The following is a 15,841-nucleotide window of genomic DNA, read 5'->3' on the forward strand; positions in this document are numbered from 1 at the left end:
GTGCTCTAATCTATCTAGATCCATCTGCAAGGCAGCTTGTCCCTCATGACAGTCAACAGCACGTCCCAGTTTGGTATTATCAGCAAATTTGTTAATGGTGTATTCAACTCCTGCATCCAGATCACTGATAAATACATTGAACAGAACTGGCTCTGGAATTGAACCCTGAGTAACACTGCTGGTGACTTGCCACCAGCCAGATGCTTTTATAAACCAAGAGTTAAATTATTAATTTACTGATACGTTACCATTTAAACAGCACTTTCCATACTATACATTGAAATGAAAATGCACATACAAAATAATAATTCTTTTGTAGAAATCTGAACCAGATCTTTTTCTTGACAGCAGGCACTGCTCACAATGGGAGAGTTAATGGTTTATGCTATACAAATGATGGACTTCATCTGTTGACCATTGGTACAGATGATCGCATGCGACTCTGGAACAGCTCCACTGGAGAAAACACGTTAGTAAGTTTTCAATGATCTTTCGTTATGTTTTTAATTGCATTTAATTTGTTCAATTGTCATTACAACTTTGGATATTTATTCATTTTCATAAAGGATATAGCTGCTTAATCTTATCATTAGGAGATCTTGAGATCATTTTTTTTCAGGTTTCTTTTCTTATTTCTACTTATTATAAAAAAAATAAGAATATGAAGAAGCCTGGATCTACTTAAAGATTGAATATGGTAACTTTAATTCATTAATTTGTGAGCATAGCTGAGAACACTGCAGACAGTAATGAAAACCTTAATATGCAGTGACTGTTGGTAGAAATTTTTATTTTTTTAACTATAAGTTGTCAGTGTGCTAGCCACAGGGCAGTTTTCCATACCTGAAAGTTTCACTGATTGACTGCCTAGCTTTCTTGCAACTTTCTTTGTGTTTTTGTGGAATCTCTTTTGTGACATTTTATAGCAGTGTTAAGAATATCTGTCCCTCTACATCTGCATTGCAACCAAACAGGGTAGGGGTGGGGGTGCAGAATTAAATCTCTACTGCTGCTCAAGTCCTTTCTATTATTTTTTTTTTCTTATTTTTTTCTGAAGATTCCTGTTTTAATTTTCTGTTCAGTAAAGAAAATTGTTTCCTATGTCTATTTTGAAAGAAGAACATACTAGGCAAGTCAGTTTCCATAGGATTTTAGCTTATCCTGACTATGGTCTGTCATTGTTATCAGGAAATGAAGAAATTTTACTCTGCCTTAGAAATCTTTTACTTCTGCTGCTTAGTTTCAGAACACAGCAAAAAGAATTCCTTATAGACATTCAAATAAAAGGACTTTTCTATCTCCATGCTACCCATATTTGCCAGCTTGTTCTGAGCACTTCATATACAGACATCTTTCTGTCTTCGAATCACCATCACCAAAGTAGATAATACAGTTTGTTCACTTTGCTATCACCAGCTGGATCACTGTTTTTTGTTTTTCTGTGCCTGTTAGTTCATTGACTTGTTTCATAGGCTATTTTACAGTTTTCTTATTTGGTGTGGAATAGCTTGATCCTGCCTTGTTTTTTCAAGTCCAGAATTATATTGTCCAGAGTACTGTATTTTCCCACACTGCCCAGAGGTATTGCTTAAAATAATTTTAAGGCACCAGCAGACAAATGAATACATCTACAGGTAATACAAGTTCACACCATAGTCCCTTTATTTCCCCTACAAGCCAGTTCTTTTGATCTCCACAATTTTTTTCTATACCTTTCAAAAGGTACAGAAATTAAGCCATGCATATGAATTTTTTTGAGCAATGAGCCAAATTGGGGCCCTAGTGGATTGTTTCAGTTAGTAAGAGAAATCAATGTTGGAGTCGTACACATCTTGCATACATCCTTTATCACAAAAAGGAATGGAAAGTCCTGATTCACTGAGTATAGGAAGAATCAAACAGGAGGAAGCAGGTTTTCTGTTCGTCTGTGTGCTCAAAGGACAAAGCCAGTGTTAAGATCTTCAGTTCTTGTTTTGACAGCATCCTTTCCTTTCCGTTGCTCCTCTATCAGGCAGGAACATTTACACCAAGTATATCCATATAATTTACTTTTCCCAGCCTCCACTCCTCCCTTTCATTGTACATGCCTTTGTTATGAGCAGTGTTGTGGCTTGGGAATTGTTGCCGTTAGAGCTCACATGCTGTGTAAAGGAGTATCAGCAGAGTAATATGCCTCTTAAAACGACCAGCATTAACAAGACTTAACACAGTCAATATTTACAAACACTGTCTTTACAAAATGAGCAGTATTATCCACAAAGGACATGACATAAGCTCCACATCTCATGAAAATATCCTCTCCATGAAAAAATATCAGCCTACTTGTATGCTGTTCAGACGTTCTTTGTATACATTTTTATGATTGAGAGAGATTTTCTCAGGACTCCTTTTTACTATACTTTTCTTACATAAGTGCTCTTTGCTATGAAAGAGCATACTTTAAGAATAGAGCAACAAGTAGTCTTCCTTGCCTGGCTCATGCTGATTGAGCTTACATTTGCCTCAAACTTTGGACTCAGACAATTGATATAGTATGGATCAAGAACCTGACAAAGCAAGACATTTGTATTGGAATATTTACCTGATAAACTTTACAAATCTGTTACCTTATAGTCAAAAGATTTCACACTTAGGAATTTTTTAATTTTTTTTTAACTGTAGGGCATGATGTTTAGGTAGGGAGCTTTAAAATTAACACAGAGAGCTTTGCTAACATTGTATATATAATTGAATCTCTGTTTTTCAGCAGAAATTAAGAGCATAGATTGTAGGGCAATACTACTTGACAACAATATTTTATATATAATGTGCTGTAGTATTAATGAATTTAAATTTAAAATACTGTTATTTTTATTAGAAAAAAGACTTCTTTTAAATCATAAAATAATGTGTGAATTTCAGGTGTTCGTTGTAGACCTCAATGAAAAAAAATTTATATGTGTATGTTTTATTTGCCAAAATTCTAATGTTTTGTTTTAATTAAGTTTGTTTAGAGGTAAGCTGTACTGTTCTAATGAATATGTTTCTGCATTTTTCTCGTGAATACACTTCTGATGTCTGATAGGACCTAATTAGACTGATACATCCAACTGGAATATTTCCTAGCATGTTTGGAAACTTTCCACTTTCAACTTTCAGTGAGATTTTTATCTGTATAGAACTTGTCAAGATCTTGAAACATACAGATGCTAGTAAGCTGTATTTCTTACACTACTTTTATTTCTAAGGCTTCCTACACACCTCACAGGCCAGGTCTTAGAAATGTAGCATTTGCTCCTATCCCAGCTGCCCTTATAGGGAACAGTATGGAATTTCTCAGTGGTGATTTAGCTTTGGTTAGAAAATAGGCTTTTTTATCACTCTTATCTACTCTGTAATAATTTAGCAAATTATTCTTTATTTGCTTCTACTTCATGAGTCTCTGTCTTCTAATCCATTTACTTTGTCCTTTACTTATACCATCCTTCTGCTTGCCCTACAGTTGTTTTCATACTCCGTATTCATCTCCCACTGTTTCCTGGTAACACATGAGGGAGTGATGCAGAATCTTTCCCTACATTGCAGACATTTTTCCTCTGTTCCTCCTTCGCTGAGCAAGGGATGACTTGCTGAGAAATACTTCAGGCTAGTTGTTGTGTTGTCTAGAGTGGTGCTTCTGTTCTGTGCCATCCTACTGACATACACTTCAGAAATGTAGTTTTCTGGAACATCAGTCAACTCTGATAAACAAAGGGCACTTACAGGGTAGAAGGTAGAGTAGATCAATTTTTGTTCAATCTGTGGGCTGAAGTCTTGTAGTATTGGGATCTAATGTTTAATATCTTCATCAATGACATAGACAGTGGGATCGAGTGCACCCTCAGCAAGTTTGCAGGTGACACCAAGCCATGTGGTGTGGCTGACATGCCTGAGGGACAGGATGCCATTCAGAGGAACCTCGACAAGCTCAAGAAGTGGGCCTGTGTGAAGCTCATGAGGTTCAACAAGGCCAAGTGCAAGGTCCTGCACCTGGGTCAGGGCAACCCCCAGTACCAATACAGGCTGGGGGATGAAGGGATTGAGAGCAGCCCTGAGGAGAAGGACTTGGGGGTACTGGTGGATGAAAAGCTGGACATGACCTGGCAATATGTGCTCCTAGCCCAGAAAGCCAACCGTGTCCTGGTCTGCATCAATAGAAGCGTGGCCACCAGTTGAGGGAGGTGATTCTGCTCCTCTACTCCCCTCTGGTGAGACCCCACCTGCAGTACTGTGTCCAGCTCTGGAGTCTTCAGTACAGGAAAGACATGGACCTGTTGGAATGGGTCCAGAGGAGGGCCACGAAGATGACCAGAGGGCTGGAGCACCTCTCCTGTAAGGAAAGGCTGAGACAGTTGGGGTTGTTCAGCCTGGAGAAGAGAAGACTTGGGGGAGACCTTGTTGCGGCCTTCCAGTACTTAAAGGGGGCTTATAAGAAGGATGGGGACAGACTTTTTAGTAGAGCCTGTTGCGACAGGACAAGGGGTAATGATTTGAAACTAAAAGATGGTAGATTCAGAGTAGATAGGAGGAAGAAATTTTTTACAGTGAGGGTGGTGAAACACTGGAACAGGTTGCCCGGAGAGGTGGTAGATGCCCCATCTCTGGAAACTTTCAAGGTCAGGTTGGACAGGGCTCTGAGCAACCTGATCGAGTTGAAGATGTCCCTGCAGGGGGTTTGGACTAGATGACCTTTAAAGGTCCCTTCCAACCCAAACTATTCCATGATTCTATGATTTATAACTGTATACTGTTGTGCATAAGGAGTATAGTGTATATATATAGTATATATTCTCTCAGATAGTTTGAATATCTGAGAGAAATTTATTATGTTGGATCATCTAGGAAAATGTTTAAGGCAGTAATTCCTCAACCAGTTCTAATTTCAGTGGTAGTTTAGGTACTCAGTGTAGATCTGGCATGCAACAGCCTGTGCAAATTCTATTTCTAGTTTGGAACTGCTGATTTTTAGGCGTATCTTTCTTTCCCTTTCTTGAAGTTGATATTAAGGAGAGTGAACTTTAATGAACAGAAAAATTATTCCCTTGGTAGACAACTGTAATTGGAACTCTCAAGGGTTGTATTAACATTGGAAAGCTTAAAATTAATTTTATTGGATGTTAAAGAAAAAAGGAAATTGACCTTTTCATGTAATTTATTTCCTGTATTTGTAGTTAATAGCTCACTGCATAATCCTTCATTTTACAGGTGAATTATGGGAAAGTCTGTAATGAAAGTAGAAAAGGACTCAAATTCACCGTCTCTTGTGGCTGTAGTCCAGAGTTTGCCTTTGTTCCGTATGGTAGTACCATTGCTGTTTATACAGTTTTCACAGGAGAACTGATAACGATGCTTAGAGGGCATTACAGTACTGTCGACTGCTGTGTATTTCAACCTAATTTTCAGGTAAGTAGAGTACAAAAAGTATTCCAGACCACCTGGAGTATTTATGCAAATTGCCAAACCATTTGCACAAAAAGTGTTAACTTTTCAGGGATGTGCTTTAATGAAAGATCTTGACATAAGAGGGAGTTCTATGACCTATGTGTCATGCAAGAAAAGTTTGGTCAAGTTCTTGGGATGGCCCTTTCTACATAGGGTTCCTTCCACTATTCATTTCATCTCACATAGGTAACTTTTCAATATACCTATAGTAATTTTTTGGCTTATATTGTCAGTAATAAATTGTATGCATTAAGGCTTTTGCCTGTTTTCTGTAAGACTGAAGATGAGGCATTTGTCTTTCTCTGAGATACCTAAGACCAATCACAGTAAGAATGAATGTGAAGTGCATTTAGTTGAAGTGCATTTGTATTGCTATCAGTACTGAGAAACCTCTCAAGTACTTTGCTAAGGTGATCTTTCTCAAATGCTTCTAGTTATACCAGTCACTGGATCTATGAACAGTTTGGATGACGTGTTGGGAACTTGATGATCTTCTTAAATTAATCTGAGAACATTTCACCTAAGAAATACCATAGCATTACAGGGACTCATGGTGCTGACAGCCTTTTTTTCTCTTCCCCTGCCTTTTTTTTCTTTTCCTCTCCCCCTATGGTATATTTTTCTCTTGTAATAAAAGGATAACAAAGCTTAATTTATTATGAGATAGTTTACAACAGATCGTTCTTACAGCTTGTGGTGTAGCAAGAGCAGAATGGATGTTAGTATGGATTTTAAGGCTGTTACATATTTGCCGTCAGGTGTTGAGGATTGTACTTCATGTTCCAGCTTCTCCTTTCTTGTCTTTTGTTTCTGAAATATTGGGCAGAAATATTTGACTGTCATGATTTAAGCCCAGCTGGCAACAAAGCACCAGGCAGTTGCTCGCTTGCTCCTCTTGCCTCAGTGGGATGAGAAGGAGAAAATATAAAGAAAAGCTCATGGGTCGAGACAAGAACAGGGAGGGATTACTCATCCATTATGGTCACAGGCAAAACAGACTCAACTTGGGGAAGAAAAACAAGATCAACTTAATTTGTTACAAATTAAATCAGAGCAGGATAATGAGAAATAACACCAAACCTTAAAACACCTTCGCCTCACCCCTCCCTCTTTCCCAGGCTCAACTTCACTCCCAATTTTGTCTACCTTCTCCCTCACAGTGGCACAGGGGGATGGGGAATGGGGGTTGTGGTCAGTTCATCACACCTTGTCTCTGCCGCTCCTTCCTTCTCAGGTGGAGGACTCCTCACTCTTCCCCTGCTCCAGTGTGGGGTCCCTCCTACAGGAGACAGTCCTCCACGAACTTCTCCAACGTGAGTCCTTACCATGGGCTGCAGTTCTTCACGAATTGCTCCAGTGTGGGTCCTTTCCATAGGCTGCAGTCCTTCAGTCACAGACTGCTCCAGCGCGGGCTTTCCCATGGAGTCACGGCCATCTTGGGGGCATCCCCCTGCTCTGGCATGGGGTCCTCCCTGGGCTGCAGGTGGGCATCTGCTCCCCCGCTCCCCTCCATGGGCTGGGGGGGACAGCCTGCCCTCTCACCACAGGCTGCAGGGGCATCCCCTCCTCCCCCGCTCCTCAGTGACCTTGCTGTCTGCAGAGGGGTTCTCTCACATTCCAATCTCTTCCCCTGCTGCAGGTTTCCCCTCTTAAATCAGTTCTCCCAGAGGTGCTACTGCTGTTGCTGATGGGCTCGGCCTTGGCCAGCGGCGGGTTTGACTTGGAGCTGGGGAAGCTTCTAGCAGCTTCTCACAGGAGTTGTAGCCCCTGTAGCTCCTCCCCCACTACCAAAACCCCACCACACAAACCCAAAACACTGAGGCAGAAAGGGCACGTGGGTATCTTTTCATGACCTTTCATATAATGCATCATAGAAATGAATCTGGTAGCTCTTGCTTTGAGTCCAGTAACTTTGACTCAAACAATGTTTCCCTATCACTGAGGTGGAGTTCACTGGAAGTACTTCACTGGAAGTTTTGGGCACATTACAGATGAGGCAGTAGAGCCCAAGCTAATAAGTCTTGCTAGACTTGGAAAGCAGTTCTGGCATGAATAGGCAGTGAGGTACTAGATTCACCAAAAGGTGGAATATTTAAAGTATAACTGTGGCACATCTTTTCTGGACTGTTCTTAACTATCTTAAAAAGCCCTTTATGTTTTAAGAATAGTTTCCCAACAAAAGTGCTCATGTGTTTATATTAAATTTTAAATGTTCTGCTTTTAGTTGCATCAAATTGTTACTTTAATGGAATAACATTACTACAGTCAGTGTGTCAACACCAAAGGTAGTGGTAGTGTTATTTTGACTGTGTTCACACCTATACTTCCAAATAGCTCATTCTGTCTCAAGACAATTAAGTACATTCATCAGTCTTCATATAATTCCAATAGAAATTAGGATTTCCCAGTTAAAACTCCTTTTCTGAGAATGCAGTTGTCTGTAAAATTTATAGTTACCTGTTTTATTTTACTCCTGCAAGCAATATTAAATAAATATGTTACAAAGTTTTTCACAGCTGTGCATTTCTATTTTCAGTCAGTCGTTGTAAATAAAATCAGTTTTGCTGGACAAAACCTGCTTTGTTGCAAACTCTGTTGACTGATGTTGTTTATATTCCTATATCTTAACTCTACAGTAGCTGCACCGTTTAATCACCTTTTCCATTGTCTTGTTTAGGATTAAAGAAATGTCAGTTAGTTCATTTGTATCTATACCATTCCACTTTTTTCTTTTCTTCTGAATGGCATATTAGCTCACTTTCAGCTCTGTAGTATTTCAATAAGTATTAAAACATGATTAACTTAAGTCAGAAGTTTTCTTAGACAACTCTTCTAAGGCTCTCTGATATGTTATGCATCTTCTGGTGAAATGTGTAGCAGATGGCTTTCTAACATTTTTCTTACTTATTAACACATTTGAAATTGGTACACTATCTTCATATGAAACAAGGTCTACATCTTTTCTGCATAGTTTCTACCATTTCCATCTAGTAGTGAGTCTCTGTTGTTGTTAAGAGTTTTCTTCATATTAAGTCTTCTAAACTTTTTCTGCTGTCTTTAACCTTGCTAAGTGATTTTTGCCCTGCCCACCCTCAAATCTGGCCCTTAGATTTTCTTTCTTTTTCCTATGTTCAAAACTTCTAATTGAAGTGCTGGTTGCTGCCTGTCCCTCACGTTCTTTCTATTCATTACCTGTATTTTAATCACTATCTTTGTTTCACCTTGTAGCTGGAATAGGCTCTAAAAGGAACTTTAACTTGCCACCAGTTATGTGTTTGAGGTGAGAAGTGTCTTCTGTTTGCTCAGAACCATGTAATCAAATATGATCACTGATACCTAAGCAGCTAGCTATTTGCAATCCAATGATACTAGTCTTTATCTGTTCCTATGAGGTCCAAATTAATTACCAGGTTTGTGTGGAATACCTTTTGTGTTTGAGATACTGTGTGGAGCTGTCCCCACAGAGTGGTGCGAGATTTAGTTAATGTGTATATATATATGCCTTTTGAGATCCTGGGAATAGAGCCATAAAATCCACTGTATTACTGTTGGCCTAAATTGTTCTTATGTAAATATCTCTGTAAAGTTAATAAGATGTTAGTCTGCTTGAGTAATAAGAACTGCAGAATTTGTCCCTTTAATAAGAGCCATTAATTTAATAGGAGGTTGGTAATTTCAAGGGTGGTGTGGAAGAGGAAATCTTCATTGTGCAATCTTTGAGATGATGTTTACTGTTGGATCTAATATGCTAGATACCATTGTATTATATTAGCTGCCTAAAATAATTTAAGTAAACAAACAAGACCTCTGTTTCCCTTTCAGAAAAAGAAATGCAGTAAAGCACCATGCACAAATAATATGTCATAAAATATTAGGTATGCATCAGGAAACAATTTTGCTTTAAATTATAGCTACTTCTATTGTTCAAGAAATGCCAGTGACATCTGCAAAGGTATTTGCCAAATCCAGTGGTAGGCTAATAAGTAAAGATAACTGAATGTTAAACTGGGTTTTATTTGCTATCTTTCCTCAGAGTCTTAAAGCATAATATTTCCATATATTGTACCATAAATATGCGTGGAGCATGTTTGTAGTACAATGTATGTGTATGTTCTATACTGTACCATAAACATGCATGGACCTCACTGGCTCTTCTTTTGACTGGCTTAAGGTATGAGTCACCATTTCAGGTTGTAATAATTAATTGTAAGTATTACTCAATGCAGTGGATATTAACTGAAGATCTTGCAGTGCCAGGATCTGAAAGTGAGACAAGTGGTAGTAAAGATTAAATGGAAGTATGCTGATGTCACTGTGACATTGCTCACAAGGACAGATTTTGGCATGGAAAGAGATTTTAAAGTTCTAGTGATATTCTGTATCCTGTCAAAGACAGGAGGTTTGAGTAGAGTACTGCTGACAGGATAAACTGGGATTTGACTTATACCTTGGTATAACTGACTTATCCTCTTTTTAAGCAAGATAAGTTGGATGCTTCTTTCTCATAAAATTATAAACTTTATTCTTGTATGTGTTTTATGCATGAACAACTTCATGCATGGGACCAGTTTTACAAAAGTGAGTATGTCAGCTCTCTTGAATAATATTACCCACATAAATGAGTATTTGTAGGAATTGGGCATTAAGTTCCTGCACCAACTGTCAAAGTAATCCATGCAGTTCTAGAATTAAATATACATAATATAGGAGACTTTCTGCAAAGACAGAACTGTAATAATTTATTGAACTTATGTTGAATCAACATATTAGTAATGTGCAGATATGCACAGAGTTGCTAGTTTAAGTGCAAAAGCCAACATGCTTAAAGCAAAGCTTTCATACTGTCAGCCTGAATACAGAAGAAATTTATGTTTCACTCAGGCAGTTTAAACACACAGCAATACCCAAGTGCTGTCAGACATTGCATGTAATATGCAGGAGTATGATTCAAGATTGAAGGGATATGAGAATATCTTCATGCGTGTTTATTTAAGTAGCACTTTGGAAAATAGAAGCATTATTAGTGCAAAAAACTAAGCTATATTTGACTGTTAGCTGTTTGGTGTAGAGACTGTTTGCTTCCATGTGTTTCCAGGCTGCCTTGCACAAGGGGATCTCAGTCCTTAGTCATTACCATAATAAATATAGTTATTTATATTAAAAATAATAAATTGGTCTTTCTGATCTCTGCCTTCCCAACAGGATACAGGCTTCAAATTGTTCTTTATTTGTTCTTTTCCTTCCCTAGGCATACTGAAACTACGTTTACTTAATACTTCTTTGTTCCATATGTATGCACTCTTCTAGCATGTATTACTAGATGCTTTTGAGTTGATTCATATTTTTTAATTATAATAAAAAAATCTTTCCTTTTTTTTCATCTTGCTTCTTCATTGAATATAAATCATCTCTTAAGCTTCCTAACTGTTAAAATAGGTGTCTTTTCAGGAGACATGAGGGAAGAAGAAAAGTGCATTTAAGCAATAAAGTCCATTTAAATGTGGGTAGTGCTGTTTTGGTGAGCAACCTGGGAAAAATATAAAAACTTACTCATTTTGTTTTGGCATAGTTAAAATACTGTTTATCAAGATTATAGTAAAAATTAGAAATTGTATATCTTTATTTTAAAATAAATAATTCGTATACTTTTTTCCCAACATTATATCATGTCACCGTTCAGTAAATTTGTCTAAAAGTAATTTTTGCTTACTTTCTTAAAGGAACTTTATAGTGGTAGCAAAGATTGCAATATCCTTGCGTGGATACCAGCTCTTCGAGAGCCAGTTCCTGATGACGTTTCTGAAAAGGTAATGAGTTTGTGAGTTTGAACTATACTTTTTATGGCTGTTATACTTGGGGAGATGGTGTGGAAATTAAGTATGAAGTATGTGTTTCACCATCAAAAGTTGTAACAATTCCTAATTAAGAGGAGAATCACCTACTGTTTCTGTGCAATTTTTGATTGTTGTGGTGTTTCGAGAGGACATTTTCTTTCATAGTCTAGTAAAATCTTTTGCAGACTTCTAGCTTCTCACTTAATTAAAAGCAATACTTGTCATTTGGCTATCAGTCTTTCAATTTCTACTTTAGCTTCCTTGATTTCCAAACAGTCTTCTGTAGTTTATGCTACTTTGGAATTGGAAAGGTGCCAAAGATTGTATTTTAAATTGCTTAAGAATGTACTGTGTATTAAACAGTAAGATTAGGAATGCCACAGTTCATACTCATATATTTTTGATGCAGAAATATAATAAAGAAAATTCTAAACAAACTTATTTTAGCATGTGAGGCAAGACGTTCAGGCTGTTACAGGGAAGATCATATGTAAGACTGTTTTCTGGGAGAGTATTTTCTTTCTCTTAGTATTAAAGCTGGGCCATCAAAATTTCAGTAATCAGTTTGAGCATGAAAAATTCTAGATTTTGAGGAACTGAAACAATTCACAGAATCAGAGTTTGGCTAATTGTACTAATGTTAAAAATTCAGGATATACTAATGTTTTGGCTCATAGCATACAAAAATTCCACTTTTTTAGTTTTTTTAAATGTTCCATTTTGGATGAGGAAATAAGAAGCATAAAATTTTTGTTACACTTGCTTTGCTTTGTAAGACAACTTATTTCAAAACTATCCTACACTTAAGCAAGAAAGAAAAAAGTAGTTTCAAAGGTTAGATACCCTAAACCCGAAATGTGTTCAGTTGACCTGAAATTAACATTTTAGCTGTAACTGAGAATTTTGATGTGTGTGAATTGTTTTTTCTTAGTCTGAAAAACAAAAACACACCCACAGCAACAAGATTATTTACCCAGCTCTGATTAGAACTGCCCCTTTAAATTTGACATGGTGGAGGTATGTAATATGTGCCATTGTTTTGAAATCTGTAAAGCTGCATCTGCTGTTTGCAAATGTTGTAGATTAGCACTGCCTCTGAAAGAAGCAGTTCTGCTCTCCACAGGCCACTAGTTCCCACTACCTCTGACGTGCTAGAACAGCCATTTGAGTGCCTTTATGACCAGAATCTGAACCCAGGATAGAAGTAAACAAGAAAAGAATTTTATCCTGAGTCACTGTGATTCAGTGCACTGCATAGCTGCACAAACCCTTTAGCTTGACCGTAGCGGGGCTGAGGTGAGGAATAGTTGTTGGATGTGGACAGAGGCCAGGACTACTTCTTGAGACAGTAGTGCTCAGTTACACTGGGCCAAGGAAATTATGACTTAAAACCAATGACACAAACCAAAGACAGTAATATCTATCTGTTATATTTTATACCAGATATTTATAAAACTTCCCATTAGTGTTCCAGATATTTTTTGTTGAAACTGGAATTAAATAGAGTACTATTTCTTTTCATAATTTATCTTCTGTCTCTAATCAGCAGAATGGCCAAAGAAGTGGTTAAAAAAAATGCAGTACCCATGAGAGACACAATAGTTTGTCTACATATAGTAATTTAAGAAATGCCTTTAGCATTACCCTTATTTGATTTTAGTATTTTCAATTAAGCAAACCACTGAGAGAATTTTTATTTTCTTTAGTCTCTGCCTCAACAGCATTTAAATCCAGCATATGAAGACGCATGGAGCAGCAGTGATGATGAAGGCTGAATTTCAATTATGTGCTGATATAAAATTGATATTCAGGCACTGCATTCACAGACTTTATCTACAGAATTGGATATTGTCAGATGTATTACGACTGGATTTTTGGTACAGTTCTGTTAGAGCAAGGTCTTTCAGAAATAAGTTTCCACTGTTCTGTGTGTTCTTTCTTCACTGTTACAGTTAAATCTAAAGGATTACTTTTTCATACTTACTGACTTCTATACTTATCCTTATGCATTGGTATACTTTATTCAGTGTTGAACAGCTCATAAAGGAAAAAAAAAAGCTCTTGGGACCAGTTAATACTGCATTGTTTCTGGTATCACTAAACATAAGGAGATAATCCTTTCGTTTCCAAGAGACACAATACAGAGGATTTTGCCTGAAGGAGGACCAGCTCAGGAATACTTCCAGCTTATTTTTATCAATGTCTAGATGGTGCAGACTGTGTCCATTTTCAAGGGCTTATGTGCCATGGGAGTCAACAGGATTTTGTGCCTGTTCTTTTGCATTTTCAGTTTTGCATAAGTTTCTCCATAAATGCAGTCTTTGGTTCAGAAAGAGGTATAGCTGGGGTCATCCATTCCAGCATTTATATGGTGACCTCATCAACTAGTATCTGAATCTCTCCCAGAAAGTTAGGAGTAGAAACAAGTTTAATTAGAGGTTTTGTTGCTCCTGTTAGCAGGTTTTTAAGCTCAATTTTCTACGTATGAATCTCTCATACTTCCCTAGCCAGTGTGAAGAACTCCTGGACAGAAACAGGCATGAGGTACAGTACAAGGCAGAGACTGGATCACATTTCAAGTTCGAAACATTAATGTAGTGCTTCAAAACTGTTTTCATCTGAATTTGTAGTCCTAATGCTTGCTGTGTTTTGAAAGGAAGGAGCTTTGTGGGGTTATTGTGTCATCTCAATCACTAGTTTGTGCTTCAGACATAGTGTAGTCACCAAGCTGAAAGCCAAGTTAGAGGTTCCCATCAGATTTAGATGCAGCTCCATAAAGGAAAAATTCCTTCCAAAGCAGAGTAGATATTAAGACCACAAATTCAGACAAAATGAAAAAATATTGTACAAATAAATGAAAGATGATAATTTAATCTTTGTATAATGTGTATTATTTCTATGATTAGTATGCATTTTAGAATTAATTCACTGTGCTTCTGTATTTTAGTATTTATACAAGATATGGGCTGTCTGTTTCTATATGAATCTAGAGTCTAGTATTGTAAAATGATACAAAGCGAGGAGTGGGCATATCAAGGGAGTGTTGTGATTAAACAAGCTTCATATGTAGTGCATATAGTGGGGAGAGACCCACTATTAAGTGGATAGCTGCAGGGTGGAAGACTTCCAGAAGTTTCAGCTGAAGTTAAGGACCAGCCTGACACTGTTACTTTACAGGAATACACAAGAGATTTTTCTATTTTTTTTTTTTTTCAAATGATAGTTTTCATTACCAATGGTGGCTGTTCCTTCTAGAACTGGAAAAACTGGGGAACAAATTTGAAGAAGGATTACACATTTTGATTTTTGTCTTGAAGAGGATGACTTTTTTGCATGTTATAGTTGTGCATATCATTTCTATATGCCAACTACAGTGCATGTATTTGGTATTTGAATTTCTAAAAATGTGCTCCGTAAATCATAGAGGTAGTTATCCAAGAGTAAATGCATTATTTTTTTTTCAATCAGTTTTCAGTTATCTGTAATGTGACTATAAATGGTGTTGATTTTAAAACAATCAAAAAGCCACCAAAAAAGCCACCAGCCCTGTGGTGGTCTGGGAACGTTATATAAAATGGGAGCAGTAGAAAAATTACATTTATTAGAAAAGGTAGGAAATCATAACAGTTAAACCCATCAACAAGAATGTTGTATTAATTCTCCTGTTTTTTGGAATGGCCTTTCTCATGAGGTTTTTTTTCCTGTGCTTTGAGTACACAATCATTGACATTGAAAGGGACCACTGGAGATAATCTAGTCCAACCTCCCTGCTTAAAACACGGTCACCTAAAGCAGGTTGCTCAGGCTTGTGTCCAGTCGGGCTTTGAGTATCTCTACGGCCTACAAACCTGTTCCAATGTTTGAACATTCTTAGAGTAAAAGTTTCTTCTTAGATTTAAATGGAATTTTCTGTATTTCAATTTGCACCCATTGCATCTTGCCCTGTTGTTGAATATGCTGAGAAGAGTCTGACTTCCTCTTCTTTCCTGTCCCTTTCTCTGGCTCCATCAGATATTTCTATGCATTGGTGAGCCTTTTCTTCTCCAGGCAGAACAGTCCAAGCTCTTTCAGCCTTTCCTCATAGGAAGAATCACCTCCCTCAGCCTGCTGACAGCACTCTTGCTAATGCAACCCAGGATGCTGTTGGCCACCTTTGCTGCAAGGGCACATTGCTGGCTTGTAGTCACTTTAGTGTCCACCAGGAGTGCTGGGTCCTTTTCCACAAAGCTGCTTTCCAGCAGGTTAGTCCCTGGCCTCTTCTGGTCCCTGGGCTTTTTCCTCCCTGGGTGCAGCATTTGGCATTTGCCTTTATGGAACATCATGAGATTCCTGTTTGCCTATTTCTCCAGTCTGTTGAGGTCCCTTTGAATGCTGGCAGCACAACAATCTGGTGTATCAAGCACTTCTCCTGGTCTTGTATCATCTGCAAACTTGCTGAAGGCACATTCTATTCTATCATCAGGGTCATTAATGAAGATGTTCAATGGGACTGGATCCAGTATTGACCCCTGGGCAATACCACTAGTGGCTGGCCTCCAACTGGACTT

At 37.8% G+C, this 15,841-nt stretch overlaps 1 protein-coding gene across 7 annotated transcripts in view; it reads left to right on the top strand.

Moving 5' to 3' along the window:
- The window catches only part of ERCC8 (ERCC excision repair 8, CSA ubiquitin ligase complex subunit), a 30,526-nt gene extending 16,359 nt beyond the window's left edge, over positions 1 to 14,167 (top strand). For 3 of the 7 annotated variants that reach the window (XM_030005768.2, XM_030005764.2, XM_030005769.1), the window contains 4 exons: positions 349 to 473; positions 5,224 to 5,421; positions 11,181 to 11,267; positions 13,001 to 14,167. In XM_030005768.2, coding sequence (XP_029861628.1) covers positions 349 to 473; positions 5,224 to 5,421; positions 11,181 to 11,267; positions 13,001 to 13,069 — 479 coding nt within the window. In that variant the 3' untranslated portion in view covers positions 13,070 to 14,167. The other 4 variants (XM_041120618.1, XM_041120617.1, XM_030005765.2 and 1 more) reach the window with 4 other exon arrangements.
- Positions 14,168 to 15,841: the final 1,674 nt, after the last annotated feature.

This window comes from Aquila chrysaetos, chromosome Z (genome assembly GCF_900496995.4).
Source record: "Aquila chrysaetos chrysaetos chromosome Z, bAquChr1.4, whole genome shotgun sequence".
Classification (NCBI taxonomy): Eukaryota; Metazoa; Chordata; class Aves; order Accipitriformes; family Accipitridae; genus Aquila; species Aquila chrysaetos.